This window comes from Osmerus mordax, chromosome 18 (assembly GCF_038355195.1).
Source record: "Osmerus mordax isolate fOsmMor3 chromosome 18, fOsmMor3.pri, whole genome shotgun sequence".
NCBI lineage: Eukaryota > Metazoa > Chordata > Actinopteri > Osmeriformes > Osmeridae > Osmerus > Osmerus mordax.
The window spans coordinates 6,862,118-6,889,908 of NC_090067.1; the positions used below are offsets into that span (position 1 = coordinate 6,862,118).

The window sequence follows — 27,791 nt, forward strand, 5'->3', positions numbered from 1 at the left end:
CTGTTGAGGATGTGCACCTGTAGCGCTGGCTGGAGCTTCCCCGCCCAGTATTATCCCGTATTGCCATGTATCCCATTATTGCCCTCTACCGTGGGATACAGAAACTGACAGAAATATATGAACCACCTTACTGCCATCCTCTATCAGTAAAAAAATATATCGTGCCTTTCTATTCTAGTGAAGGTTTGCCAAGGCAACAAAACCAAGTCTGTGTTTTATAGAAAATGTATAGAACAAAGATCATCCCATTCCACAGCCAATTTATACTCAAATTTATTACATATTGAACAAAACAAATGCATGTATATATAAAAAAAAAACATGAAGCAGACATACTGAATATTGCCTTAATGCAACCCTTAGTTCCATAATGTAATGAGTTTCACAGCAGTGGACTGATGTGTTCCTGTATAGTTCCATAAAATATACTGCGCTATTTGGCACAGCAAAAACCTTAGCACAACTGGTATTTCATAGTATAGCTGTGCAACTTAATGATTTTTCTTGCAAAAGAGCAGAGCACCATTACAGTAAAGATATACTGTATTTATTGTCCTAGTCTTTCACGTCCCGTACAAAGGTATGAAGGCCTCACTTGTGCGATTCATCTAAACAGTAACTGCACACACTGACAGAGAATTTAAAGTAACATGACAAAATAGCTAACAGAACATGCTACAGGCCACAAGCGATGCCTAGGAGTTTCCTAGCATTGTAACCCCAAGGTCAGATCCTGATTCTGGGCAAGCCTCCAGCCGTGCAAGCCTGCTTTGCTCCAAGGCGATGGCCTCTGCAGAGTGTTTGCATTTTTCTGATCCACACTGGCAGGTGAAGTATTTGCTCTTAATATCCCAAAATCGGTCTCCATAGTCGAACCTATAAAACACAAGGGTAAAAATATTAACATGCAAAGAAAGTTCTAGTCCTGGCTTCAAACTTTTTAAAACGCAGTACTGAAGACTGTCCTTAATTATATGAATTTGGATAGGATAAATATAAGGAGGATGCAAAGAAGCTATAAAAAATACAACAAAAGTTCTTATCCCTGATTGAGCCTTGGAGCCTGGACTTTTGGGGTCATGGGCATCGGTTCCGTTTGTTGGAAACTTGGGGAACATATACTCCACCTATGTTGGGTGTACTGGGCCAGCCTTACCCTAACTCCTGCCCTGTGAGGATGTCCCGCGAGCTGAAGAAGGCGATGCGGGGGAAGCGCAGGTCCTGGTGCAGCATGAACACTCGCACCGGGATGATGTTGGGGTCGCACAGGTGGTTGATAAAACGGCTGATGTTGCCATAGTAACGAGCGTCAATGCAGTACACCTCCCCGTCCTGTGGAGGGAGGCAGAGGGTTGGTGAGAGAAAAAAATATGCCGCTAAATGTCTTATTTCAACGTCTCTGTGTGAAAACATGTGTGTTAGGTCTTGTTTGTGTTGGAAAACACACCGACTAGGACATAAAGCCTTACCTTGTTGTCCAGGTCGAAGAGATACGAGTCGTCTTCCCTTACATCAGCCTCTGCATCAGAGATCAGCTCCCCAACATATCTATGGAGAGACGGATGAGAGACCATAAATAAAACAGCTATTCCCAAGGATCAACAAAAAGTACATATGCTGGGATAACAAACACACATGCGCGCACGCACACACACTTACTCGCAGATGAAGCTTCCCTGGGGGATGTCTTGTAAAGCCCGTACCCCCCAGCCCATCTTCTCTGTCCGGTATAACTGCAGACGCACTCTGAGATAGAGATATATATGAATATTTATAAATATGAGAGAGAGAGAGAGAGAGAGAGAGAGAGAGAGAGAGAGAGAGAGAGAGAGAGAGATAAGATTGAGCATGTGTCATAATGGGTGTGTGAGTTTATCATACAGAGAGCGCTAAGTGGATAGGTGAGAGAGTAAAAGGAAAGAAGAGAGAGAGCCTGCATGCGTGCATGTGTCATACAGGGCATTAACAGCCCAGCTCTTACTTAATGCCAGCCTGCACCACCCTGTTCTTGCAGGTGCGGTAGCAGGAGCAGGCCAGGTTACACTCAAATATGAGAGGAGGCTCGATCTTGTTAAACTCCTGCAACAACCGCTGGTCCTAGAGAATAGAGTCATAACAAAGCCCACATTAGATAAGACAGACAAATAGATGCATACATAAGGACGTTCCCATACGTCACACAGCAGAAAATGACACACAGCAGTTAATCAAAACAAACCATACAACAAATGATACACAACGTAGGCACAGAAGGACGAGCATAACACGTGAACCAATCACTGACGAGCGACACTCACCTTGTCATACCAGCAGCGGATGCTGAGCTGTCCACACAGGCAGTTACTGGAGGAGCAGTCATCTGTGCAGCTGCAGTGCTGCGAGGACAGGACCAAGGGAAGCACGTGTCATGCATTCATTCTGCCATTTTCCCTTTGGGGATGGGTCAAGTACCTATCTATCGATGTCCTTGATAAAAGGATTCAAAGAGAGAAGCGTGCGTTCCACCTGCAAGTGTGTAATGTTGCGGTCGATGTTCATGGCTGAGGTCTCACAGTTCTCCGAGACGTATTTGTAATCGGAGGGGCAGCCCTCGTCATCCACGGCGTTCACACAGGGGATGGGCACGTTCTCATAGCCCTGGGCCACGTCACTATGGGGACAGGAGAAAGGGAGGGACCGTTAAAACTGCCATTATTGGAAGAGAGGGAAAAAAAGGTTATCTTTTGGTTCCCCGGCTGTCTGTTTTGGATTGGCTCGGCAGCACCGGCTTAGAGGAAAAAACAACCGACCTGCAGATGATCTTCTCCGTTCGAAGCATGCGATTGGCTATCCCCCTCCGCAGCTTCCTGTTAATCTGGAGCGACACCCAAACTGGCGAATCAGGACGCGCCAAGGTGAGAGGCGTGTCCCCTTCCCTGTTCATAATGTCGATGTCGGCCCCCCTGGACAGAAAGAGCCTGAGAGGCAGGAGACAGGAAGTCAGACAGCAGCTTACAGACCAGACCTGAGAGAAAAAATAAATACGCAGGCACATAGCTCTGAACCCTACATTCACAACACATGCTGGATGAATCAGTTGGACCCGTTGTGTGCCACCCTAGTCCACCCTCAGTGAGAACGAACCGACAGTCTGATCAACTGACGGCACCGAGGGGAATGCTCGCGTCACGTGGCACTACCAACTGAGCCCGGCTAAACCGCAGCGCTCCCTCTCCATTAGACGTGTGGGACCATATGGACGTGATTGACGTGCGCGAGGGCCACTCACGTGACACACTCGAGGAAGCCCTCCCTGGCGGCGATGTGGAGGGGCGTGTCCCCGTGCATGTTGACGGAGGTGAGCGGACACCCAGCGTTCAGCACCAGCTCAGCGATCTCCACGCTGCCCGCGAACGACGCCCAGTGGAGACACACGTTCGTCTCCTGCCCAGGGATGGATGGAAGGAGGGGGAGAGAGAGAGGCACACACACAGACAATGAAATCGTACATCTTCAAATTAGTAAGCACCTTCTCTGCCGTCCTCACCCATGATTAACACAGAACGGCCTTGTGAATGAGAGCAGAGTTTGTCTTCTGCCCATTCATCACACAGTTGCCTTTCAGTCAGGCCAGACAGAGACTGACCTTGTCCTTGATGGTGACGTCAGCTCCTCTGTTGAGCAGGGCTCGGATGACCTCCACGTGTTTGTGCTCTGCAGCCCAGATGATGGGGGTCCAGCCTCCACTGTCCTGGAGGGGGGAAGAGGGGGGGGGGGCATAGAGGGCAACACTGAGCTTATTAAGTCTATGACACGTTGTTGCTATAGCAATCAATATTAAGACCCAACAGAGAGGAAGAAGGGAACTTGTTGCAGGTAGTCAGGAAAGCATCATATCTACGTCTGATTTACTGACAGAGGAATACGTATAGCACTTTTTATAGTCTGATTCAAGAGGATAACAGAATTAAATTACTTATATATTCTATTATAAAATATACATTTATAACATCACATTGCACGGAGACACATGAAGCACAGTGCAGGCGACACTGACAAACACATTGAGACAGAGTGATAAAACAAACACACACATACACACTGACTTGTTTGACGCTGCCACCCTGTCTAGAGCCCAAGACCGTTCCCCACTCGCTCTCCCCCACCTGTGCGTTTATATCCACCTGTCCCGTCTCCAGCAGCAGGGTTACGATGTCCAGACTGCCCCGCTTGGCCGCATGGTGCAGCCCAGTGTAGCCATCCTCCTCCTGGACAACAGGGGGAGGGAGAGAGGAGAGGAAGGAGAAGAGATGGGGAGAGATGAGAGGGGGGGGGGGGGGGGATATAATGCCAGAATGGAAGAAAGGATACAAAGAAGAAAAGAAGTAAAGCAGAATGAGAGAGAGTAGGGTGAGGGTGTTATTTCAGGTAGCAAAATCTCCTGACTCCCCCTGTGTAGCATTACAGCAGTGCTAGCGGGAGTTCGCTTTTGAACTTAAGTAGCGGTCCCCCAGGTGTGTGTGTGTGTGTGTCAGAGGACTCACCGTGTGATAGACAGAGGCTCCACTCTGCACCAGGTACCTGGCCACATCCACGTGGTCGTTGACTATGGCCTCCAAGAGTGGCGTCCTCATGGCTTTGTCCTGGGCGTCTACTTTAGCGCCCGCCTGGAAGCACAGACAACAAACACAGACGTTACTGTGGTTCGGCACCTCACACACCATCGGGCAACACAGGAAGTGGCAGAAATACTCCCATACAGGTTCCCATTTTTGTTTTGTTTTTCATTTTGTGTCTGTCATAGGATGATAATACAGGGTGTAGATGAGGAGGCCCCAGACCTGCACGAGCATGTAGCAGACCTCCAGCAAGCCTCTCTGGGCTGCGGCGTGGAGAGCACAGCGCCTGTTCTGCGAGTCAGCCTGGTAGGCTGGGTCTATCCCGTCCACTGGCACACACACACACACATAATGGATGAGTTAGTATCACACTGAAACCTAGGCTGGTGATCATGATCAGGAAGGGATTTGGAAGGCACTCACTGAGCATGAGCAGAACTCTCTGCACCTCCCCCTGCTTGGCGGCTGGATAGAGCTGGCGGGGGTGGAACCTCAGTTTCTTCCTCCTGGCCAATCACAGAGAAGAGCAGCAGCACATGAATTTAGAACTCCATCCGAAATATCGACAGCAGTGAGGCATTAATATAGGGGGGGGGGGGGGGGGACATCATCCCAAAGTTCCTAGAAGTCAAGTCTTTGAGCGACCAAATAATTCCAACAAATCCAAATAATCTCCTACCGTTCTGTGTCCTGGGTGAGAAACGCCTTCTGTAGCGCCGCCCTGCTGGGCCCTGGCGGAAGAGCGCTGGGGCAGACAGGCTTGCCGTTGGGCAGGCAGAGGGAGGGTCCCACACTGTCTACTCCCCCCACCACTGGGAGGGGCGCCCCCTCTGGAGAGGCTGATCCTGGAGGCGGCTGGGGGTTCGGCTGCAGCTCAGAGTCCTGCTTCACCACCCCACGCCCACGCATCCGGGCACTGAGGTTGGAGAGTCGGGGGAAGGGGTTGGGAGGTAGGGGCGGAGGAGAGGGAGAGTTAGGATGGCGAGACAGGGTATAGTACGGGAAACCCAAACTAAACCTGCCCCGTCAGGAACCACACCTGAAATCGAAACCCCTCATCCCCTCTTTCATCCCTCCGTCGACCACTCACTCACCTGACGGGGCCCTCGGGCCTCTTCCCGTTCTTCACGGCCCCCGTGGACGCAGCCAGGGAGAGGGCGGAGGGGACGGCGGGCGGGATGGACGGCGTTGTGGTCGAGGAGGCCGAGGTGGTCACCACCGATGCGGCGGCGGCTGTTGCCGAGGCGGAGGGAGGGATGGTGACCTCCTGGGCCTCGGAGGCGTCCTCGCCACAGTGGGGGCAGAAGAGCATGCCCGTGCCCATGCCCCTGGCACGCCCACCCCCCAGCACAGACACACACCCCCTGTGGAAGCGATGGGCAATGCGCTGGTCTGGACAGCACTCCAGGAAGGTGCCCTAAAAGGGGATGGTACAGGGGATGTCATGGTTAGGATTTCAACATGTTGTTGTGAATCCCTTTGGATAAAAGCACCTGCTCAACATGCACACATGTTCACATGTAAATGTAAACATGACAACCCCAGAACGCCTCATGGATAAATGATGGCGACTCATTCTTGAATTTAGAGAAGTCTATACCTGTTTAGTGACAGAGTGGACAGAGTGTTTTTGCATAGTAAAGAGCAGCAAGCTGTGACAGGTCTTACCGCTATGCAGAAGTATCCACAGCCAGGGCAGCAGTGGTGTTTGACCATGTGCGACCGGTGACTCTCACACAAAACCAGGAGGGACACTCGACTGGACGGACGCATGGTCTCCCTCTTCATGATGACGTTGGTACAGCCCACCAACTAAGAGACACAGAGGGAGACCAAATGTAACCACTTTAAAGGGGGACGCGTAGGTCGAGTGAGTTTTCCCTGTTACCCGGTGTTTTTCTACACATAACACCACACAAACACACCTTCATAAGACCCACGCTGTGTTTTCGGACACAAAGGACGGAGCTTCACACACAGACCCTCGCGCGTACCTCTCCATTGATGCTCTCCGTGGCCATGCACTGTCTGTTGGCCTGTTGGTTGGCCCCGTCCACACGAGGCGCTTCCATCCTGCAGCTACACAACGGGAGCTCCTCCAGCCGCTCTGTCTCCCCACCATCACTGCCCTCTACACACACACACACACACACACACTTCAGAATCACTGCCCTCGACACACTTTTTACACACATACAGTACAGTCTCCGCAACCACTTATCTGAGAGTATTCCCTTCATCCTATATCACAACTGAAGGCCTTTTCTCAAACAGCGATACACACACAGGCTGACAGACTTGGAAAGCTAACGGCACAGGCAGGTTCATGTAGAATGTACCCACCGTGGTGTGGTGAGAGGGGGAGACTGTCCGCAGCAGAGATGTCCAGAGCCCCTAGGGGAACCTCTGTGTAGTCACTGTTCCCTCCTGGAGTGGCAGCTGCAGAACCTGCAGTCACACAAGGAGAACCATCACACTGAGTAGAGTAACGTGGGGATATTTATGACACACACATTTGCAAACATGTTTTCTTTGGAGTTTCCTTGGCAAACACAAACACACACACAGGCTGCTTAGAAGTCCCATCTGTCACTCACCTCCCACTGTCTCCACCCCTTCAGTTCTCTCTCTCCCTTTGCCCCGCCCTGGGTGTGTCCATGGCGACTCACTCCGCCCCTTGCTGCCCTGGCCCCTCCTCTTAGGATCACAATCTGCAGGCTGTTGCAGAGAGGTGGCTCGTGTGTCACACTTACGATATTGGAAGCAAAAACATTTATATATGTAGAAATGTCTCTCATTATGCTTTCCCAAACGGATAATTTTTGAAAAATTGCCATGAACTGCTAGTTCTACTACTCACAAGGTCTGATTCCTCCAAACCACCTTCATGGAGCCTTTTAACCACCGCCCCATTTTCGGACTGCCGAACACAGAAGAAGAAACATGAAACACAGGCTACACACTGTGTTCTGAGTCATTAAAAAACACTTCGTAATAGGTGTATAGGATTTGAAGAAGTTGGCGATGAGTGTGGATGAAGTGCCAGACCTTGTTTCCTGTGTCATCTCTGGTATGACGTTTGTAGGAGAGAAGCTCTTCCTCATCTGCACCTTCCAACCAGTTGCGTCGTTGACCAGATGTAGCCGTGGCAACCAGCTCCATCCCTTTTCCATGGGCCACATGGTTTGTCTGAGGTGTAAAAAAAAAAATATGCACTGCAGGTAATTCCATTTAAATACATTAATTACTAGTCCTCTACTAATTTGCATGCTTAGATTTACCTTCTTCTCTTTCTCCAGAACATTCTCTGCTTTCTCAGGTGTGGTCTCCGAGGCCAGGCCCAGCCTTCTCCTTTTGGCTGCGGAGAGCGAGACAAAAAAATATATACTTACACACACCAGACTCAAGAGTGGTGTCGTCTACCCACACAGTAGACCTTCAACACCCCCCCAAATGTTTAAAAGATATGGGTCTGACCAGTATCATTGTCTGTGGTGAAGCTGATGGTGGGCTCTGAAGGTTGGACTGGCACAATTGGCGACTCAATGCACCTCATCTGAAAATCAAACAGTCAGGTCATCAGGGTGTAGACAGTTGTTGTCTATAAAATGTGTCAGCGTTCTAGGTTTTAAACATTTTTGAAACTTACTTGTGACATGGGTGGTCTGTTCATGGTCTTGCGAGCACGGTGGACCTTGGTTGGCGGAGCAGAGACGAGAGGTGGAGAGGATGAAGGAGGTAGTAGGAGAGCTTTACTACTGCCCGGACCAGAAACACTCATTTTGGCTCTAACAAGAGGGGAGGATGAGGTTGAGGACAAAGGAGAGGAGGAGAGAAGAGAGGAGGCTGAGGATGACGAAGAGAGAGCGAGCAGAGAGGGACAGGTGGATGTCTTGGCTGCTTGACCTGTAAGAGGGGAGATGAGCAAAGACACGTCAAGGAGAGGGATGATGGATGTAAGTGATAGAGATAGAGAGAGAGAGAGAGAGAGAGAGAGAGAGAGAGAGAGAGAGAGAGAGAGAGAGAGAGAGAGAGAGAGAGAGAGAGAGAGAGAGAGAGAGAGAGAGAGAGAGAGAGAGAAGAGGGACACACAGACCCTATGCAGTTACTCTGCTGTTATCGGTACTCTACCTGTGGCTTCCCTGACAGACGTGCAGGAAGAAGGGGAGGCTAGTCTTTCGCTCTCCTCCACAGCTTTGGTTCCAACCTTGTCCAGCTGCTGCAAAGGCAACAAAGATGCCAACTCGCCCATGGTCCCCGTCTTATCGGTAGATACAGCTGCAGTGTCACCTGCATCACCTTGGAGACAGACACACAGTATGCTTTAATTGTTAATTTAAACGGTCGCCAATAAACTTAACTTCCAACGGCCGTAACGAAATTACAAAGGTTGCAAAGCACTTATCGCAGCCCACAAACCTTTATCCGTTGTGGTTGGACGTTTTACCTCACATTTATTTACAACATCATCGCTCTCTGTCGACTCCTAGTATAAAGGGAATGAACCACAAGTTAGTGTTTTGATATTGCCCGCACGATGCAATTGTAATGCACCAACTCTTGTCAACTAAACGGCTAACTCGCAAAAAACATGAATGCATAGAAATACATTAGCCGAAGTTAGGTGACCTGAACCCAATTGCAAACCCAGAACTAGCCAGCTTCACAATTGTTCAAGCATCCGTTTTGAATGGCTTTAGCTGGTACAAAGAAGGGTTTCCACGCGAGCAAATGGCAAACTACTCTGACCTTAAGTGGTTGTGCATTTCCTACATTCGAGGAAACACGTTGGTAGTTTATTAACAGTGAGCGTAGCTAGATCTCAACTAGAGTTCACGAATGATGATCTTTATACCTTTATCGATTCCTCGGATGCCGACATGTTTTCACTTTGCATTCAGACGTAGTTCACGTAGAGTTGCGTTCATTGCACGCAGGGAAGGAGGTTGCACGTTGTCGACGTGACACGCCCCGCCTGTAACTGCCGTGCCCTGTTAACCGTAGTTGCTGGTCCTGCATCAGTCTCATTCCGCTGAAGTCATAAAAGGAAACGGGGAAATCAAATTAAGAACTGAATCACAGTCAGCCCATAGTAAAATAAGGGAAGTGAAATGTCCTTTCAGACCAAACGTAAACACAGCCAGCTAACTTAGCTCCTAACACATCAACAAGTTATCGAACGAAATTTGTATGTACTGGTAAGTAGATTGAAATGAGCGAGACATCTAAAAAATGTATAAAAAACTGATGAAAGCTAGACAACAGTTATTAACAGTTTAACGCCAGTCAGAAGCATGACAAGAGAACCCCCTTGTGTGTTAGCTTGCTAGCTAGCTTGCTAACGTAGCTGGTTACTGATTCTGCCTAACAATACATGTCTTTTAAACCTAGGTTGTCTAGCCAACCAACTAGCTCTACAGTACATAGACAATGTAATGCTAAGGAACGACTGCTTAGTTTAATCTTAAAATTGGGATACAAGGAAGGCCTAGCATTAGACTGGCACTATATTTCAAAACAATAAAGCAAGTCCTTTTGGGAAATTACAAGGAAACATATAGCCTAGAAATGTTTTCAGTTGTTTCATATGTTAAGTGATTCTTCTACAAAGTAGGTTGCCATTATTTGATTTGAGTTGTTTCGCTAAAACTTTGCTGTCACCCCCTTTCTTTCATCCCTCCCTTTCTTTCTTTTCTTTCCCTCCCTATTTTTCTATCTGACCTCTTCCAGGATTTTACACACACACATATTCTGTCAAGGACTGTGAAGATGGGGATGCTGTGTTTCCGGTTACCCGGTCACGGTGACACCACCCTGAAGCACATGAACTCGCTGAGGTCCAAGCAACACTTCTGTGATATCACCATTGTAGCGAGCGGCAGCCAAACGTTTCGGGGACACAAGGTGGTGCTGGCTGCCTGCTCTCCATTCCTCAGAGATCAGTTCTTGCTCAACCCTTCCTCAAAACTACAGGTACAACACATGGTCTAAAACAAGACTCAATATGTTGCCTTCCTAATACAGTATAGGGAAACATCAACCACTAATAGCATATTCCAGTCATTCTGTAAAGGCTGATTTCATATCTGAGGCAGCTAGACAGGAGTACACAGTGTTTGGGTTGTTTGGGCTAATCCATCCGATTTCCTGGTAGGGGATGCCAACTTAATACTTTCACTTCTCCACCCAGATGTCCATAAGGTCATAACGGCCCGGGATGGTGCTATAGTTTTTGGCTCTGTTCTTATCAGTGTTACACAGACATAGTTTGAGGCATATTACAGCAGCAAAACATTATGATAGAATATTTGAACACATTTAGTACTGTGACCAACAGACATATTTAGCATACTACTTGACAGATTCCCCCTCCCCCCCCCCCTCTCCCAGGTATCAGTGCTTCACAGTTCCAGTGTGCTATGGGACCTGCTCCTGTCCTGTTACACTGGGGTGCTGCAGTTCAGCCACAAGGAGATCGTGAACTACCTGACGGCCGCTAGCTACCTGCAGATGGAGCACGTTGTGGAGAGATGTCGAGGAGCCCTGAACAAATACATGCAGCCTAGGAACCCCAGTCCACCCCAGGTGAACTGTATTTTTCAACATGATCATCTTATGGAAGGGTTCACTGGCCTCGTAGGTTGTTTGAAGTCAACAGCTGACTGAATGCAGTTTACTATCCCGATTATGATTGCCTTCAGATGTGGAAATTAAATGAAAAGTATTTAGATTACTGATTATACTGTACCTTTTTGATATGACTATTAATTAAGGGTTCCTATGTGGTCAGGCCATTTCTCAAAATGTTTAAGTGCACCTCATGTTCAAATCTTAACTTGACAGCAGAACTGTGAAAGTACCTAAATATTGAAAAATTATCTTTACATCTTTCTTTTTTTATCCTTGCCTCTTTTCAGAGCATAAAAACAGAGGAGGGCTATTCGCTTCCCTCTATGTCACCAGTAGACCATTCCTCTTCTGCACAGTCCCCGGGTGATACCACTGACACACACACCCAGACACCCAACGATACCTGCGGCTCACTGGATGATTCCCTGATAAAGGTGTGGGCGTGTTCACCTACAAGACTATGCAATGGGTGCATCTGTCTGGCTGGTGCCAGTGCATTGTTTAGCAGTAAACATGATGGTCAAATTTGCACCACTTATTCCCAGTGTCCTGTTCTTTCAGGTGAATATCTTAGACGATGAGGAGTCCAGAGAAGACTATGGAGTCGACCAGGTGTACATTCAGGAGACCGGGCAGGTGATTGTCACCAAAAGAGAGGGTGACGAAGCAGACCCCACGGAGGGGCATGTTTACCTGGGGACGGACAGCATCATGGTGGAGGGTGACAGGGCAGAGGGGGAAGGGGAAGACGCCGCCTCACAAGCAACAGATCTGTGTATTAGCGGATTCATGAGGGAGGGGCTCAACGCTCTGAGACGCCGTTTGTCTGAGCCTAAAGTGGGTCGGGGGAGGGGTCGGGGGAGGGGGTTTAAGAAGAGGAAATGGAGCTCCTACAACGAGAGGAGGTCTGTAGGGGTTTCCTTTCCAGAAGAGTGGCCCTTTCCTACCGCAGGGGACATCACGGGGCAGGGCTTCGGCCTGGACTTCAGCCAGGAGGCACTGAGGGCGGCCTACCTGGCTGGCGAGCTCCCACAGCTGGACTTCAGGGTCGGGGAGACTCAAGGAGAGGAGGCCACCCCTGGAGATGCTGGTGGTACAGCCCATTATAGCTTGGATGAGGAAGGTCGACTGGAGATGGGGGCCGTACCAACGGACGAAGGGGGTGACGAGTCCGTGGCAGTGGTAGGGTCCACTTCCAGCGGGGCGGGTCCTGTGGCATGTGAGCACTGTGGACTAACGTTCCCCTCGGCCCACTCGCTGGCCGTCCACTCCCGCTCCACCCACCTGCTGTACGTGTGCCCTTGCTGTGGGAAGCACTTCCACCACTCCACCAACCTGGACCGTCACATGAGCGTCCACCGGGGGGCCAAGTCCCACAGCTGCCCGCTGTGCTTCAAGACCTTCACCCAGAAGTCCACGCTGTGCGACCACATGAACCTTCACAGCGGCGAGCGGCCGCACCACTGTGCCTACTGTCACGCTCGCTTCGCCCACAAGCCCGCCCTGCGGCGCCACCTGAAGGAGCAGCACGGGAAGACAACGGGGCAGAACTCTCTCCACGAGCAGGCGGAGAAGCAGAGGGAGCAGGGGGAAGGAGGGGGGGGGGGCGGCCTCTCAATGAGGCGGAGAGGTCTGGCATGACGACGTGAGACAGAGACAGGCAGACCAGCTAGCCCTTGTTGGTGTGTGGGGGGGGATGAAATGTTTTAAGTGTGATTTTGGAACAGGATGAGTGTGTGTGTGTGTGTGTGTGTGTGTGTGTGTGTGTCATGAAGGGAATACTACTGTTTTATTTTTAGACCCTAGAAACCTCCTTTAGACTCCTAGTATTCACTGGCTTACCAATAACATATTCTGTATTTATTATTAAATGATTTTAAACAATGTGAGTTTCTTGTTATGAACTGAAAAACCCAAGTGCTTATTGTGCACACATCCAATTGTGTCTAGCTGTATTACTTTGCTTGAATATTGTACAAATGCCCAGTGTTACTTAAAAAGAAAGACGGTTGAATGAGATTAAACCATCTGCTAAATGAATAAGATGGAAGTGTTAGTATAGACACCATCACATTATTGGCAGACTGCCAAGTGTAATTGACTCTTATGCAAAGCAAGGACCCATCAAACTACTCGACGGAAAAAGGTATTGATGTGATTTATTGACCGTCACAAAACAACTGAGTACAAAAGCAGACCTATTGTTGACCTCGTCCTCATCTATTAGCACACAGAAGAAAAAGCATACAATATGAGACTGACACACAGTGCAGTTCATAGCTAACACAATTGACAACAAAAACTAAAATGCAGAAGAGAAACAAAAACAAAATGCTCTGTTCTTCTCTGGTCCACAGTGTGGTAAGACTCCTCTGGTTCACAAGAAATCTTCACTGTAGACAACTTGATTCCTCTTGTCCCTGTACGAGCCTTTGGCGCTGTTCTGAACAGCTGGGAGAAGGAGAAAACACAAGATATATTGACAATTAGCACACAGATCAGTTGCCATATTAAGGGAAGGATTTCCATTTTTGCTGGGTAATTTAACAACCTTATGGTGTATGACCTAGTGATACTTACCCAGCGAGGCCCAGACAGATTTGCCAGTAGCTGCATCCAGCATTGGTTGCTTTCTGGCAATACTGACTTTAATAGGGATCTCTCCTACTGTACTTCCATTCAGCTAAGAGACAGGAGAGACAGCAGCACATCCAGGTCAGATGAATACCGTGTGGGACACAGTGATGTCAGGATCCTAAACCAGCCGACAGTGCCTCACCTCAGCAACCACCTGATCCGCTGACTCCATCTTCTCAAAGGTGATGAACGCGCAACTTAAGGTAAAAGTGAGAAGGGATATGAGTAGAAGAAAAAACGACAACATACAAGTTCAATTCTTGAAAACCGCGTGTTTGCACTGTAATCAAGTATTTTGTCACTGTGCTGTCTTACTTGTGCGGGTTGTCCATGGTGAGGTCTATGATGTTGCCATGCAGTGAGAAGGCGGAGCGCAGGCTGTCCTCCACCAGGCCAGAGCCATACACGTACACCGTGTTCCCCTTCCTCACCCCCCGCCGCTCCGGGTACGAGTCCGATCCTGGCACAGGACAATTGAAAGGAAGAAGAAGAAAGAAAAACTGAAGTCTTAATTTTATTCATTTAGCAGACGCTTTTATCCAAAGTGGCATACAAATAGTGCATGTACTAAGTAGAGCTGATCATCAAGGACAAAACCATGGAAGGAGAGTAAGAAATAAATACAATGTTTTATGGCCAGTGATTAAAATCAATTTGTGTATAGGATTACGAATATGACAGTATAAAATATGGGCAGCCAATAAGGGGCGACTACTCACGTCTGAACGGCCCGTCTCTGTCTCTCTCCCGGTCTCGCTCTCGTTCCCTGCTCCTGTCTCTCTCTCTGTCGTGCTCCCTATCCCTGTCCCTTCCTCTGTCGCGATCTCTCTCCCTGTCCCTCTCTCTCTCTCTGTCTTTCTCTCTGTCCACCTCCCGTTCCCGCTCTCTGTCCCGGTCCACGTCCCTGCTGGTGGACATGACACCGGGGTCCTCGTCGTCACGAGAACGTTCCCGCTCCCGCTCGCCTGGGCTGACAAAGCTGACACAGAGGGAGAGATGTTAGAAGGAGGGATGTTTGACTTCCAAGCAGAGGAAACAGAGAGTAGAAAACATCATGCCGTCAATTATTCATGAGAGCTTTTAGGGTTACCTCTCATACAGAGATTTTCTGCTGGCTCTCTTGCCGGACTAGACGGAAAAAAAAAAATATTTAAAAGAGAACAGATTCTGTTATCTTCTCAAAATTGTTTCACGGCCATGTTGAAGTACTACGGAAATTTGAATCCTAACGGAGGATTATATTCAGTTATTAGGGGTTTCCCCTGTAATCTCAGTACCTCAGGTAGCTCTTCATCAATGGAGACGCTCCTTTGGAATGGTAGGAAGGCTGGAATTGGGCCTTTTTCTGGGTCCTTGAGGAAGAACAGATTTTAACCGATAAGTGCTGGTTCATAAGGGAAATACCCGTAAGACAGTTATGTACTATTTATGTTTGTACATAATGTATCCACCTTTAGTTTGATCTCTAGTGTTCTGGAGCGTTTAAAGCCAGAGTTTTTGTTTTCTGACTTGATTGCACTTATGGCTCCGGACTTGATCAACATTTTAGCCTGCTCCGTAGCTGTCGCTGTGTCGACTACAGGCTGGTCTGACAGGGCTAGGAAAAGTAAGGAGAGAGAGCATAGTGAAGGATCAATCTAATGTGCAGGGATTCCTTGTAAATAGGCATAACATTTCAAATCAATATTTGTATTGAAGAAAAAACTATGGCCAGTGAAAACACACATACTCCGTTTTAATCCACTCTGATTCGTCTGGCTTGTTGAACTCTGCTTTTTCAAAGCCATGAGGGCTTTTTTCTTGAGGAGTGAGAAAATAAATTGTAAATAGGGAAAATAGGCTGGTTATTGGTCTACTGAATACCACACCCATACTTTTTTTTACAATTATTAATGGTATCGCAGTTCTTTCTTGAAAAATGTGATGTTTGTTTCTATGTAGATACCTTCTTTTTGAGTTTGGCATATTTTTTCTGCAACGACTCCTCTTCCTCTGTCAGAGAGCTAGGGAAGACCACCATGGCAAACCTTTCTGTGAACACAGAGATTAATTCATAATATCAGTAAACAGTAGCTAGCCAACAACTAAATGTTTAAGAGCAATACATGTTTGCAGCTAGTTAATTATCTAGTTAGCTAGCATAAGTTAGCCAGTCTAGTATAGTGCCTAGTCTATCTCGATGACCACTCATTCACAATGAAAACAACCTCTTGCAAATCTGCCCTTTAGCTAGCAGGTATGATCAAGTAAAACCATAGGATACATTAATTTAACTACACAACTGCACAACAACCAAAACACAAATCATGAATTGTAATGATATTGATATAGTACCAGTGTATCCGTCTCTAAGTCTGTTTTCTCCCGATTCCAAGCTTGACAAAACACTTGCGCATGAATATGACGTGCTGTGTCTTTGTTGTCGGGTGAGGGGATTGTAAGAAATGTTTATACGAGTAAATCGATAAATTATGTAATATTTAGAAATACGAATAGATGCATTTCACTAAGTATAATATTATGTTGTCTACAAGTATTTATTTTTATTTGATCGTTTCAAACACACTTCCGCTAATCACAACTGTAACTTCCGCCGCGACGCGACACAGTAGTGACAGTGTTGCAGCTGCACAGAAACTTATACTTGCGGAGGAGACATGGAAAGAATAGGTAGATATATCTATTGAAATGGTTAATGCAGGCATACTGTAACATCCTCTAGACTTTGTAGTTTCCTATACGGATGTTTGACAAATTACCTAGAGATTTACATGACAAATGTGTTAGCCAGGGCTAGCAAGAGACTGTTTTCTCTCTATCTTAACTTAGGTTAGCTAGCTACCTACAGTACCTAGGTATTATCAAAATGTATATCAAAATGTTCTATAGACTTCGTTTTGTTAGCCAATAAAGTATTTTGAAATGGCATCAAGTAAGATGTTGAGTTCCAGAGAGGACACATCTAGACTTGACTTTAGTTCTATTGTCATTGACACTGATCATTGAACCTATTCATCATACAAAGTCGTCTATTCACCCCCGTTTTTAAACTATAGTATGCCTCTCCCTCTACAGTTCTGCCCCCCGTGGGGCCCACAGACCTGCCCATGTCCTTGCTGGAGATGGGCTGCTCTGGCAGGTTCGAGCTCATCACAGACCCACTGCCAAAGAACCAGCCTTTACCTCCTCTGAGCACGGTCAGTATGGCGATTTGTGGCTTAGGTGACATGTTTTCCTTCTTGAAATAACAAGGACCAGATAACTACACGTGGATAAAAAGTGATACAAATAACCATGTTGACATAGTTTGGATACACTATCTATGGCTTGACCCCATCAGTCGGCATTAACCAGCAGCACATATTCATTTGAACCAGTCCTATCCCATCTCTCTCCCCTATTTCCCCCACATTATCTCGTTCATCTCTCCTCAGCTCCCCCATGGCCTCCCCCCCACCAGTGTGGACCTAAAGACGGAGGTAGAGAAGCGCTTCCTACGCGACCCTGCCTGGCTCCCCTTACATGACACAGATGCCGCCTTCCAGAAGTTTCTGAAGTGAGTGGCTTAAATTGCATCTTGATGCTTGACCGTCTACAATTACAAATTGTAGAAATTATCCTATAAATGGTCTTTAGTATGTCAAATAGTATGATGCACTGATAGAAATACAATTCATTATAATATTAATACAGTACAGGGGCACTTTCCCTTGACTGTATTGGGTTGGGATTGTTACCAATTTCATTCGGGATTAAAAAAGTGAATGAAACTGAGATTAACTGACTGCCAGTTGTGTTGTTGTTTTTCCTTAGGGTGGCCCACAGGGAGATGGACGTGGACTCACTGCTCCTCTGCTCCTCCGCTCCCCTCCACTCTGGGCTGTCTGTGGTCAGAGACCCCACCACAGGAATGCTTCTGGACTTCACTGAGGTAGCTCACACAATCGCATTGAAAACGTTTATTCCACATATTTTTCCTAGATAGACTCAATTGCTTTTGTTTCATTGTTACTATATTGTATGTCTTTTTTTGACCTATTTTAAAAGTAATCTACATGTTTGTTATTTATGTCAAACAAAAAAGTACTTTGTGTTATATGAATGCTTGACATTCCTTGATGATAAAGGGAATTGTACTGAATCAAACTTCATTCAACCATAAGTAGACAAGTGTTAAAGGCTGTGTTAAGTGTCTGAAGTGATCAGTCTTTGGTTGGAAGTAATGTATAAATTGCATGTAATGTATAAATCATTTTAGCAGATGCATTCATGTCTTACAATTAAATACAATTCCCCTCCTTCACTTCAATTCCCCTCCTTCACTTTTGCTATGTGGTTCTCCTTCAGGTGCTGCTGGAGAACACAGGTCTTTCATCAAAGAATTCTCTTTCTCTGCAACGGCAGCCTGGACCCCCATCTGAAAGCTTGAGAGGAAGCAACACCAACTACCCCTTCCTTCCCGGTGAGGGCCGCTCAGCATCACTCTTCTGATCTGAACACTAGAGAACCGTTTGTGTCAGTGTCTGTGATGCATAGCTGTAGTGGCGTGCCACTTAGTAAGGTCATATTGACCTTTTCCTCTCTCTCACACTCTCTCTCTTTCGGCTTTTCTTTCTGTCTTTCTTTCCTTTCTTCTAGGTGGGATGGATGAGCTCACACTGGAGCAGATCAAGACGAAGTCTGACCTGGAGGAGGACATAGACTTTGAGAACAGTGAGATAAACAAGGATAAAGGAAATACGGATCTTAGGAGCTTCTTGGCTGAGCCAGAACAGTGTCTCCTGTTGGGTTGTTAAAGATGCCTTTCCTTTGTCCTCAGATTTACTCACTGTGGCCCCTGGACTTAAAGCTGATATGGACTTCAGTGATAAAAGTGGGTATGAAGTACACGTTTTGCTGCATACGTACAACATATATTGTCCCTCTGGCATGTGTATTTGTTACTCTTCTATTCTAATGTCCCTCTTTTATTGAACCAATCCAAAGATGCCAAAACTGCGAAGGCACCAGTCAACCTCTTGTCCCTCCTGTCCACCTTTGATGACATCATTGACGTGCACCCAGAGGGGCAGGAGACAGGCCAGGAAGGTGGAGATGCTCCTAAACTACCCAGAACCAACAGCCTGGAGGACCTGGGGATCAAGGTATGGAGAACGGTGTCCAACATCTGAAGCGTCAGAGAAGTATCTCAGTCTTTCACTCCAGAGGTCGTTATTTCATTCGAACACTGTGCTTCCATCTCCAGATGCTGCTCAGTAGTAACAAGCCTCCTTCCTGTTTCAGGACTCTGTTTCCACCCCCACGCCAGCCGCAGCTGTCGCCACCCCGTGTCATGAGGGGGTGTCCAAGCCAGCAGCGGCCCAGGAGGAGACCAAGAAATGGGCCATTCCGGTCGACATCACCTCCCCCTGTGAAGACTTTTACAAACGCATCCCCAACCCAGCCTTCAAGGTACTGACTCACCAGACGCCGGGAATAACGTCTGATAGAACCACTGATTCCTTGATGACATTATTGAATGATTACGTAGCAACAAGAGTGCTCCATAATTTACCATGGGTTGTAATGTCATGTTGAGGGGTTATGATGATTAGCATTGTGTTTTTTAGATCAATATGTGTTTCATAAAAAGGATGTATTTTTGACGAGTCACTGTTTGGCTCGGTACTTCCCTAAACCCCCACCCCCCCCCCCTCTCTCTCCCAGTGGCCTTTTGAGTTGGACGTGTTCCAGAAGCAGGCGGTGCTGAAGCTGGAGGCCCACGAGTCTGTGTTTGTGGCTGCTCACACATCTGCAGGCAAAACAGTGGTGGCAGAATATGCCATTGCATTATCCCAGAAACACATGACCAGGTTGGTAGGCATGGAATTATACCCAGCAGAGATTGACCCCCACCCTTTCTTTTCAACCCCGATATTCCCAACACTGTACTTTGTTGTTTGCTATTGCGGGGCGTGACTATACCCTAACCCGACGTACGGTCTGTGCTCTGATAGGACCATCTACACCTCCCCCATCAAGGCTCTGTCCAATCAGAAGTTCCGGGACTTTAAGGCCACGTTCAGTGACGTGGGTCTGCTGACGGGGGATGTTCAGCTGAGCCCTGAGGCCTCCTGCCTCATCATGACCACGGAGATACTGAGGTGCTGACAGAACACAGCCAACCACCCACACAGCCCACTGCCCCTCTGACAGAACACAGCCAACCACCCACACAGCCCACTGCCCCTCTGACAGAACACAGCCAACCACCCACACAGCCCACTGCTCCTCACTAACATGACATCAGACTATATTAAACACTTTGACTTTGTGTGTCTCTCTCACACACACTCTTTTTCCCCTGTCTCAGGTCTATGCTCTATAACGGCTCTGAGGTGATCAGAGATCTAGAGTGGGTGATCTTTGACGAGGTTCACTACATTAATGACGCTGAGGTAAGCGGTCTCCTCCCTTCATTATGTACCAGTACAAATCAACAAATGGATCTTGTTCCTTTTTTTCTTATCCACTCTATGTCGTCCCCCCCTCCATCCCTTTAGAGGGGAGTGGTGTGGGAGGAAGTACTGATCATGTTGCCTGAACACGTCAGCATCATTCTCCTGAGCGCCACCGTGCCCAACGCTATCGAGTTCAGCGAGTGGATTGGGTAGGTCATGCACTTTGACCTCTTGGTCTCAGGTTTGCCCCACCAACCAACAACCACATAGGATATTCAGAAGATAATCTCTCTGCTCCCCCCCCCCCCCGACCACCGCCTCCCATTCCTCCCCCTCTCCTCCCCCTCTCCTCCCCCTCTCCTCCCCCTCTCCTCCCCCTCTCCTCCCCCTCTCCTCCCCCCTCCCCAGGCGTATTAAGAAGAAGCACATCTATGTGATCAGCACAGTGAAGAGGCCAGTGCCCCTGGAACACAACCTCTACACAGGCAACAGCACCAAGACCCAGAAAGAGATGTTTCTCCTGCTAGATGCCACAGGCAACTTCATCACCAAAGGGTAGAAACCTGCTTCTTCTCAGTCCGACAATAACCCCTTTTTATTACAGTTGTCATGTGAGGTTCGTACAGAGGATGACTTGGATGTGGTCTGTTTCCTTTCCTTTCCAGATACTATGCTGCAGTGGATGCCAAGAAGGAAAGAACTAGTAAACATGCCCAGTCCTTCGGCTCGAAAAACACGTCTCAGAACACCTCAGCCAACCAAGTCAGTTTCTCCCTCTTGCCAACACTCTCTTTCTCTCCCACTGTCATTCCTTTTATCTTGGCCTTCGCTGCTATACCCATCCCCCCCCCCCCCTCTCTCTCTCTCTCTCTCTCTCTCTCTCTCTCTCTCTCTCTCTCTCTCTCTCTCTCTCTCTCTCTCTCTCACTTCCTGCATCCCCTCATCTTGCATCTTGTCTATTTTCACCGTTACTCCACTCTCACCCCTGTCTTCACCTTGTCGTCCCTCCACCCCAGGACCGTTCAGTGTGGCTCTCCCTCCTCCACTTCCTGTCCCAGCGACAGCAGACGCCCGTGGTGGCGTTCACCTTCTCCCGGACACGCTGCGACGACAACGCACGCTCGCTGTCCTCCATGGACCTGACCAGCTCTGTGGAGAAGGCAGAGATCCATTCCTTCTTCCAGAAGAGCCTGAGTCGCCTCAGGGGACTTGATCGCCAGCTACCTCAGGTAACTCCAGAGTCAGCTGCTCCAGGAAGGGGCCTAACTCCAGGGTTAGCTACCCCAGGTTAGGGGCCTGTCCCCAGGGTTAGCTACCCCAGGTTAGGGGCCTGTCCCCAGGGTTAGCTACCCCAGGTTAGGGGCCTGTCCCCAGGGTTAGCTACCCCAGGTTAGGGGCCTGTCCCCAGGGTTAGCTACCCCAGGTTAGGGGCCTGTCCCCAGGGTTAGCTACCCCAGGTTAGGGGCCTGTCCCCAGGGTTAGCTACCCCAGGTTAGGGGCCTGTCCCCAGGGTTAGCTACCCCAGGTTAGGGGCCTGTCCCCGGGGTTAGCTACCCCAGGTTAGGGGCCTGTCCCCAGGGTTAGCTACCCCAGGTTAGGGGCCTGTCCCCAGGGTTAGCTCAGTGGGACACAGGTGATCACATTGCTTCCTTCCTCCTATCCTGCACCCATCTCAGATCCTGCTGATGAGGGACCTGTTGAAGAGGGGGATAGGCTTGCATCACAGTGGAATCCTGCCAATCCTGAAGGAGGTCATTGAGATGCTCTTCTCTCGCGGGCTTGTAAAGGTGAGTATGAGGGGACTCTCTTGGGCCTGTGATTTGGTCTCCTGTACCTCATCTCCTCCTTGCTCTCTCTAGTCATCTGTCAAGCCGTTGCTCTCTCTCTCCCTCCCAGGTTCTGTTTGCCACAGAGACGTTTGCCATGGGGGTCAACATGCCCGCCAGAACCGTGGTGTTTGACAGTATCAGGAAACACGACGGAACTGGCTTCAGGAACCTGCTGCCTGGTATTTACATTTGACACCTCTTACTTTTCATTCATTTACCAGACGCTTTCACCCGAAGCGACCTGCTAAACTCTTTGTGCCGTGTATGTCCGTTTCCCTCCCCTCTCCCACTCTCAGGAGAGTACATCCAGATGGCAGGTCGAGCTGGCAGGAGAGGCCTGGACGCCACTGGGACCGTGATCATCCTGTGTAAGACCGGGGTTCACGACATGGGAGAACTCCACTCCATGATGCTGGTGAGAACCTCCCCCCTCCTCCTCCACCATATCCCTATACGTACACCTGCCCTCACAAGGGACCACCACCAGCTGATCTCACCGCCAGTCTGGTCAAGCTGTGTGAGGGGGTTCTCTCCCAGCCCGTCTGCAGCCCGTGTGACTGGATAGGAGGAGAGGACAGCTCTACAGTACATAGTACTGTCTGAGTGCTGGATCCTGCCTGTGTATTGGACTGGAGTGGTGCTTGTGTGTGTGTGCAGGGCAAGCCCACTGTGCTGCAGTCCCAGTTCAGGCTGACCTACACCATGATCCTCAACCTGCTCCGAGTGGAGGCCCTCAGGGTCACCGACATGATGAGGCGGAGCTTCTCCGAGAGCCACCGAGACACCCAGGTACTACACCACCCAGCATGCACCGGGAGGGAACAGACGCCGAGCGGCCGCTTTCGGCCTTTTTCTCACCGTCCGGTTGTCAATTGTTCTGCTCTGCGCTCCTTTCCCGCTCTCCATCTGTTCTTCCTTTTCTCTCTCCTGTCCTTTGCCTCCCCTCCTTTCCTCTCTACTCTCCTCCTCTTCCTGTCCTCTTCCTCTCCTCCTCTCAAGGCCAATGAGAAGCAGATAGTCCAGCTCAGGCGGACCCTGGCGTCTCTTCCTCCCCTGGACATCGAGGGGCATCTGTCTGACCTGGTGCCTTACTACCACACAGTCACTGAGCTGCACATCTCTGCTCAGGCCCTGCAGGTACACACACACACACAGACGCATGCACACACTGAAATGGAGATATTGCGCACATGTCTGGACAGCACATTTATATGTTCTTGTATGCGTGTTCCTCCTTGTCCGGTCTGTTTCAGAAAGCCGTGATGGAATCTTCTAGCGGCTTGAAAGCTCTGTCTGTGGGACGAGTCATACTGGTCAACAATAAACAGCACCTGAACGCTCTGGGAGTCATCTTACAGGTGTGTGTGTGTGTGTGTGCGTGTGTGTGTGTGACAACAAGGACTTCCCCTGCACCAACCCTCTCACATTTCTACTTTTCTGCTTGTGTGTTCCAGGTGTCCAACGACTCCATGAATCGTATGTTCACGTCTCTGGTGATCTGTGAGAAGGGCAACGAGGAGGGGGCAGGGACCGCTCCAGACACGAGCTCCACCCCTCACCTCTACAACACCAGCCTCTTCATACCAGACGGTCAGCGCTCACTCACACACACACACACACACACGTCCAGAGTCTCCCTCCCTCCGTGTGACTGCTGCAGTGACCCTCTGTGCTGTGCTCGGTCCCAGGCCCCTGCAGTCACACGGTCCAGAAGCTCAAGCAGCAGGACATCTCAGCCATCACAGTGAAGACCCTGAAGGTGATACCTGAGAGGATCATCGACAACTACAGCAAGAGGCAGCAGCTACGCTTCCGGTATGTGTGTGGGGGGCACGCGCTCGCTCGTGCTCGCTCGCTCTTAATTGAATATTATGTGTTTTTTCCTCCATTATATTGTCACCATTAAAAACTGGTGAGTTTGTGTAGGCGACTCGACATCGAATCATTTTACAACTCTCTCACTGTTTTTCTCCCCTCCCCATCTCTCCGAAGGCTTGATCCTCCCGGCCAGGCCATCTCCACGGCGACCCAGGAGCTCCTGCGGTTAGCGGAGGCTAACCCGGACGGGCTGGCGACCCTTGACCCCGTGAAGGACCTCCACCTGAAGAGTGTGGAGGTGGTGGAGGACGTGATGAGGCTGCGCTCGCTGCAGGACTGCCTCCGAGACTTCACGTGCATACACTCCCCCACCTTCACAGAGCATGTGAGCCAGGGTCTGCTGGGGGGGCCGGGGGGGGGGGGGGGGGGATACTGCAGGGGGCGTCCAGTATGAGCGACTCCTCGTCTCCGATGAATGTGGAAGGACAGGGCGCATCGCTCTCTATTAGCAGGGAGAGGGAGAGAGGAGGGAGCGAAAGAATGAGAGAGAGAGAGAGAGAGAGGGGGGGGGGGGGGGGGGGGGGGAGAGAGAGAGAAGTAGAGAGGGAGAGGGAGAGAGAGAGATAACACAGCATATCATTAGATCCATCACTCACCCACTGCAAGATTGCTAATTAGGTTGTGTGACAGGATATCTAACACACACTCAGACACTCTCTATTCTCACTGTTTTCTCTCAAATATGTGTGTGAAAGTGGTGGTGTGGCTAGATAGGATGCTTTATGATGTTTACTGTACATCTGGGAATATTGCTAGTGTGGGGGAAATGTTTTGTACTGTAAACTTGAATATCCCCAACTGTCTCTTCCCTTCCTTTTGTCTCTATCTCTTTCTTCCACCTTTTACCCCTCCATCTTCCTCTCCCTCTCTCTCCCATGTGTCAGTTCACCCGGGTGCAAGAGAGGATGAAGGGTGCAGGAGGATCTGGACAAGCTCCTCTTCCTCACCTCCGACCAGTCTCTGTCTCTGCTGCCAGAGTACCACCAGAGGATCGAGGTCTGTCCCCCCTCACCAACCTCACCGCCCATCCTCCTGTCCCTCCGGCCCCCCCTGTCCCCATCCCTTCTGGCCCCCCTGCCTCCCATCCCTGGCCCACTCACCGCCTGCTAGCAGAGCCACGCCTCGTTCCCTTCACACTGTCCTTCCCGCTGAACCTCCCGGCATCCACCGCTCGACACAAACACAGCAGCATTACCTGTCATATCTCTGTATCAACTCCACAAATACGCGCCATGACTCTGTCATCGGCACGTTCTAACTGTAGAACAGGGAGGTAGGGACAGCGTGACAGCAGAGTGACCCGGATGCGTCCCCTCTCCCCCGCCGCCAGGTGCTCAAGTCCCTGGACTACGTGGACAAGGGCGGGGCGGTGGCAAGCTGAAGGGCCGCGTGGCGTGCCAGGTCTCCTGCCACGAGCTGCTGCTGACCGAGCTGCTGTTTGAGAACGCCCTGAGCCCCCCTGGCCCCAGAGGAGAGCGCCGCCCTGCTGTCCTGCCTGGTGTTCACGCAGAAGACCCAGGTGGAGCCCCACCTCACCAGCACCCTGCAGGAGGTGAGGAGCACGCTCGTTCACCCGCAGCAGCACCAGGAAGTACATTTGGCGTGTTCGTTTGAATACATTTGAATGGATGCTCGTCGCTGTGTGTTTTCCACCGAGCCTTGTATGCCATGCGTAAGGATGGCGAGAGGAGGAGATACGTTTGTCATGTGAGCCAGGTTCCATTTGACCTACTGTACAACTGTTTAATCGAGGGCTAGTCTGACTTTACTGGTGACGCATACGCACAGGACAGGACACACTCAACTGGCTTTCCCGTGGCAAGGGCACCTTACCTGAAGCAACACACATACAGACCCCCACACACACACTCACACACAGTGTCTGTGTGGGTTGTCAAGCAGCCCAGGGACATGGAAGTGCTTTCTAGAAGCCTGAATTAGTGATGACTCGCCGTCGCATACAGAGCTGTTTTTACAGGAAGGCTGTAACATTGAGTGGACACTGAACGGGCTCCCTGAACACGTGTAGTGGGCTTCCTGCACGTCGGGGAGGAAACGCCGGCCGAGGTCTCGGAGCCTCGGCGGGAGAGCTGAGGGAATGTTTCATGTTCAAGAGCTCCTCGTGGGACTAATCTGTTAGCATGCGCGAGCGAGCGAGCCTCTTCGTTTGACCTTTCCTTCTCTCCTTCTGTCTCTCCTTCTCTCTCTCTTTTATCCAACTCCCTTTCCCCCCCCTCCCTCTCTTCCCTCCCCCCCCCCCCCCCCCCCCACCCCCCTCCCTCAGGGTATTGCGCGCGTGCTGTCTGTGGCCCAGCGTATCGGCGAGCTGCAGAGGAGTTTTGGGATAGCCCAGACGGCTGAGGACTTTGTGTCCCAGTTGAAGTTTGGTTTGACCGAGGTGGTTTACTGCTGGGCCAGGGGCATGGTGAGACTAAATGCACCACTCACCCTCCGCATCTCATCACACAGGCGCCATGATTTCTTACAACGGAATGGCCAAGCAGGATGACATGTTTCTGTCACTGCAAAAAAAAGTGTCTGTCCTGAGGTTTTCCTCTCCTATAATTATTTCACCTGCTGTCCTCTCTTCCTGTTTGTCATCTTGGTCCTGCCCTGCCTTTTCCTCCCGCTGCCTCTCCTTTGGTCTCCTTTCCTTCTCCTGTTCAACCCCTGTCTCGTCTCCTTGTGTCTCGTCTTCTCCTCTCCTCCTATCTCCTCTCCTTCTCTCCTCCCATTTACTCTCTTTGTCTCGCCTTCTCCTGTCTCCTCTCCCCCTCGCCACCTCTCCCCCTCTCTCCTGTCCTTTACCCCTCCTCTCCCCCTCTCCTGTCTCCTCTCCCTCTCCCCTCCCCCTCTCTCCTGTCTCCACCCCTCCCTCTCTCCTGTCTCCTCTCCCCCCTCCCCCTCCTCTCCCCCTCTCTCCTCCACTCCCCTCCCCCTCTCTCCTGTCTCCACCCCTCCTCTCCCCCTCTCTCCTGTCTCCCCCTCCTCTCCCCCTCTCTCATGTCTCCTCCACTCCCTCTGTCTCCTTGCCTCCTCCCCTCTCAGCCGTTTTGCGGAGGATCGCCCAGCTGACTGACGTCCAGGAGGGCACGGTGCGTGCGCTGTATCCAGCGCCTGGACGAGGTGCTGAAGGAGGTGCGCCAGGCAGCCCGCATCGTAGGAGACTCAGTCTTGGGGCAGCAAAATGGAGAAGGCCTCCCTGGCCATCCGCAGAGACATCGTCTTCACCGCTTCACTCTACACACACTGAGGGAAAGGAGGGATGATAGAAAGAGGTGGGGGGGGGGGGGGGGGGGGGGAGTGTTGTGTGTGCGTGTGAAGGTGCCTACTGCCAAGCATGTTATGGTTCTCGATTTGGTGTGTGAGCATGTGCCAAAGAGGTACAATGAAAGAGAGAGAAAGGGAGAGAGAAAGATAGAGAGTATGTGTGTGTGTGTGTTATGCGTACATTTATGTGTGCACGCAAGAATAAAGACAGGGAAAGAATATGAACATACTCATTTGTTTGTGTATGTTGGAATGAGAGTCAAATGGTTTGTAATTTACTGTACAGAAATAAAATCCACTGCATTGCTTACTGTCATATACATTTTGATCTTGTCTGTGAAGTCGGTTCCTATAAAATGTTGTGTTTAATAGTTTTCAATTTCAGGCTCCATACCAGTGGCCTATGAAGCTTACAGTATTTTCAACCTCGGCTGTCTCTTTAAGACAGCGATAGCTGTGTGTCTGATTAATTCAATGTAACGCGATGCGTTAGTGGAGAAACCTGTTTT

At 49.7% G+C, this 27,791-nt stretch overlaps 4 protein-coding genes across 5 annotated transcripts; 2 read left to right on the top strand and 2 right to left on the bottom strand.

Moving 5' to 3' along the window:
- Nucleotides 1-255: 255 nt before the first annotated feature.
- On the bottom strand, nucleotides 256-9,495 carry ehmt2 (euchromatic histone-lysine N-methyltransferase 2). Of its 2 annotated transcripts, none has more exons than XM_067255509.1 (28): nucleotides 9,454-9,495; nucleotides 9,018-9,084; nucleotides 8,730-8,897; nucleotides 8,248-8,504; nucleotides 8,076-8,154; nucleotides 7,880-7,956; nucleotides 7,647-7,787; nucleotides 7,459-7,518; nucleotides 7,196-7,346; nucleotides 6,942-7,046; nucleotides 6,593-6,729; nucleotides 6,267-6,410; nucleotides 5,693-6,015; nucleotides 5,278-5,514; nucleotides 5,022-5,104; nucleotides 4,821-4,927; nucleotides 4,524-4,646; nucleotides 4,146-4,247; nucleotides 3,626-3,730; nucleotides 3,269-3,423; nucleotides 2,790-2,957; nucleotides 2,506-2,650; nucleotides 2,298-2,375; nucleotides 1,982-2,097; nucleotides 1,660-1,746; nucleotides 1,470-1,548; nucleotides 1,157-1,332; nucleotides 256-876 (listed from the first exon to the last, which is right to left on the bottom strand). In XM_067255509.1, the coding sequence occupies exons 1-28, from the start codon at nucleotides 9,493-9,495 to the stop codon at nucleotides 696-698; spliced, it is 3,693 nt and encodes a 1,230-aa protein (XP_067111610.1). In that variant the 3' UTR covers nucleotides 256-695. The 2 variants fall into 2 exon arrangements, with proteins under 2 accessions (XP_067111610.1, XP_067111611.1); XM_067255510.1 differs by having other exon boundaries at nucleotides 7,196-7,316; nucleotides 9,454-9,488.
- A 190-nt stretch (nucleotides 9,496-9,685) lies between these two features.
- On the top strand, nucleotides 9,686-12,869 carry LOC136962479 (zinc finger and BTB domain-containing protein 12-like). Its single transcript, XM_067256266.1, has 5 exons — nucleotides 9,686-9,796; nucleotides 10,329-10,571; nucleotides 10,989-11,183; nucleotides 11,516-11,662; nucleotides 11,790-12,869. The coding sequence occupies exons 2-5, from the start codon at nucleotides 10,368-10,370 to the stop codon at nucleotides 12,867-12,869; spliced, it is 1,626 nt and encodes a 541-aa protein (XP_067112367.1). The 5' UTR covers nucleotides 9,686-9,796; nucleotides 10,329-10,367.
- A 500-nt stretch (nucleotides 12,870-13,369) lies between these two features.
- Nucleotides 13,370-16,238, bottom strand: nelfe (negative elongation factor complex member E). The gene is made up of 11 exons (XM_067255966.1): nucleotides 16,200-16,238; nucleotides 15,811-15,896; nucleotides 15,595-15,664; nucleotides 15,317-15,462; nucleotides 15,143-15,217; nucleotides 14,956-14,993; nucleotides 14,585-14,844; nucleotides 14,181-14,325; nucleotides 14,008-14,062; nucleotides 13,809-13,911; nucleotides 13,370-13,679 (listed from the first exon to the last, which is right to left on the bottom strand). The coding sequence occupies exons 2-11, from the start codon at nucleotides 15,883-15,885 to the stop codon at nucleotides 13,606-13,608; spliced, it is 1,041 nt and encodes a 346-aa protein (XP_067112067.1). The 5' UTR covers nucleotides 15,886-15,896; nucleotides 16,200-16,238; the 3' UTR covers nucleotides 13,370-13,605.
- A 246-nt stretch (nucleotides 16,239-16,484) lies between these two features.
- Nucleotides 16,485-27,589, top strand: skic2 (SKI2 subunit of superkiller complex). Its single transcript, XM_067255587.1, is given in 35 exon segments — nucleotides 16,485-16,535; nucleotides 16,941-17,062; nucleotides 17,300-17,421; nucleotides 17,679-17,796; nucleotides 18,213-18,327; nucleotides 18,504-18,578; nucleotides 18,685-18,738; nucleotides 18,852-19,009; nucleotides 19,149-19,316; nucleotides 19,572-19,717; nucleotides 19,862-20,008; nucleotides 20,218-20,302; nucleotides 20,408-20,514; nucleotides 20,714-20,860; nucleotides 20,971-21,067; nucleotides 21,322-21,534; nucleotides 21,982-22,092; nucleotides 22,202-22,313; nucleotides 22,431-22,549; nucleotides 22,792-22,923; nucleotides 23,134-23,271; nucleotides 23,388-23,492; nucleotides 23,589-23,724; nucleotides 23,823-23,949; nucleotides 24,127-24,337; nucleotides 24,897-24,923; nucleotides 24,925-25,008; nucleotides 25,343-25,384; nucleotides 25,387-25,467; nucleotides 25,469-25,564; nucleotides 26,297-26,437; nucleotides 27,061-27,069; nucleotides 27,072-27,110; nucleotides 27,112-27,189; nucleotides 27,191-27,589. Coding segments are annotated over 35 exon segments (3,750 nt in total). The 5' UTR covers nucleotides 16,485-16,522; the 3' UTR covers nucleotides 27,266-27,589.
- The last annotated feature ends 202 nt before the right edge of the window (nucleotides 27,590-27,791 follow it).

Bases quoted from the DNA above. Each gene is read 5' to 3' on its own strand.
- ehmt2 (XM_067255509.1), bottom strand. From the start codon at position 9,495: ATGCAAAGTGAAAACATGTCGGCATCCGAGGAATCGATAAAG. The intron at 4,928-5,021 runs GTGAGTGCCTTC...TGTGTGTGCCAG, and splicing joins GAGAGTTCTGCTCATGCTCA to TGGACGGGATAGACCCAGCC. The intron at 2,651-2,789 runs GTCGGTTGTTTT...CTGTCCCCATAG, and splicing joins ACGGAGAAGATCATCTGCAG to TGACGTGGCCCAGGGCTATG.
- LOC136962479 (XM_067256266.1), top strand. From the start codon at position 10,368: ATGGGGATGCTGTGTTTCCGGTTACCCGGTCACGGTGACACCACCCTG. The intron at 10,572-10,988 runs GTACAACACATG...CCCCTCTCCCAG, and splicing joins ACCCTTCCTCAAAACTACAG to GTATCAGTGCTTCACAGTTC. The intron at 11,184-11,515 runs GTGAACTGTATT...GCCTCTTTTCAG, and splicing joins GGAACCCCAGTCCACCCCAG to AGCATAAAAACAGAGGAGGG.
- nelfe (XM_067255966.1), bottom strand. From the start codon at position 15,885: ATGGTGGTCTTCCCTAGCTCTCTGACAGAGGAAGAGGAGTCGTTGCAG. The intron at 14,994-15,142 runs GTACTGAGATTA...TTTTCCGTCTAG, and splicing joins TTGATGAAGAGCTACCTGAG to TCCGGCAAGAGAGCCAGCAG. The intron at 14,326-14,584 runs GTGAGTAGTCGC...GTCCTGTGCCAG, and splicing joins CAGAGACGGGCCGTTCAGAC to GATCGGACTCGTACCCGGAG.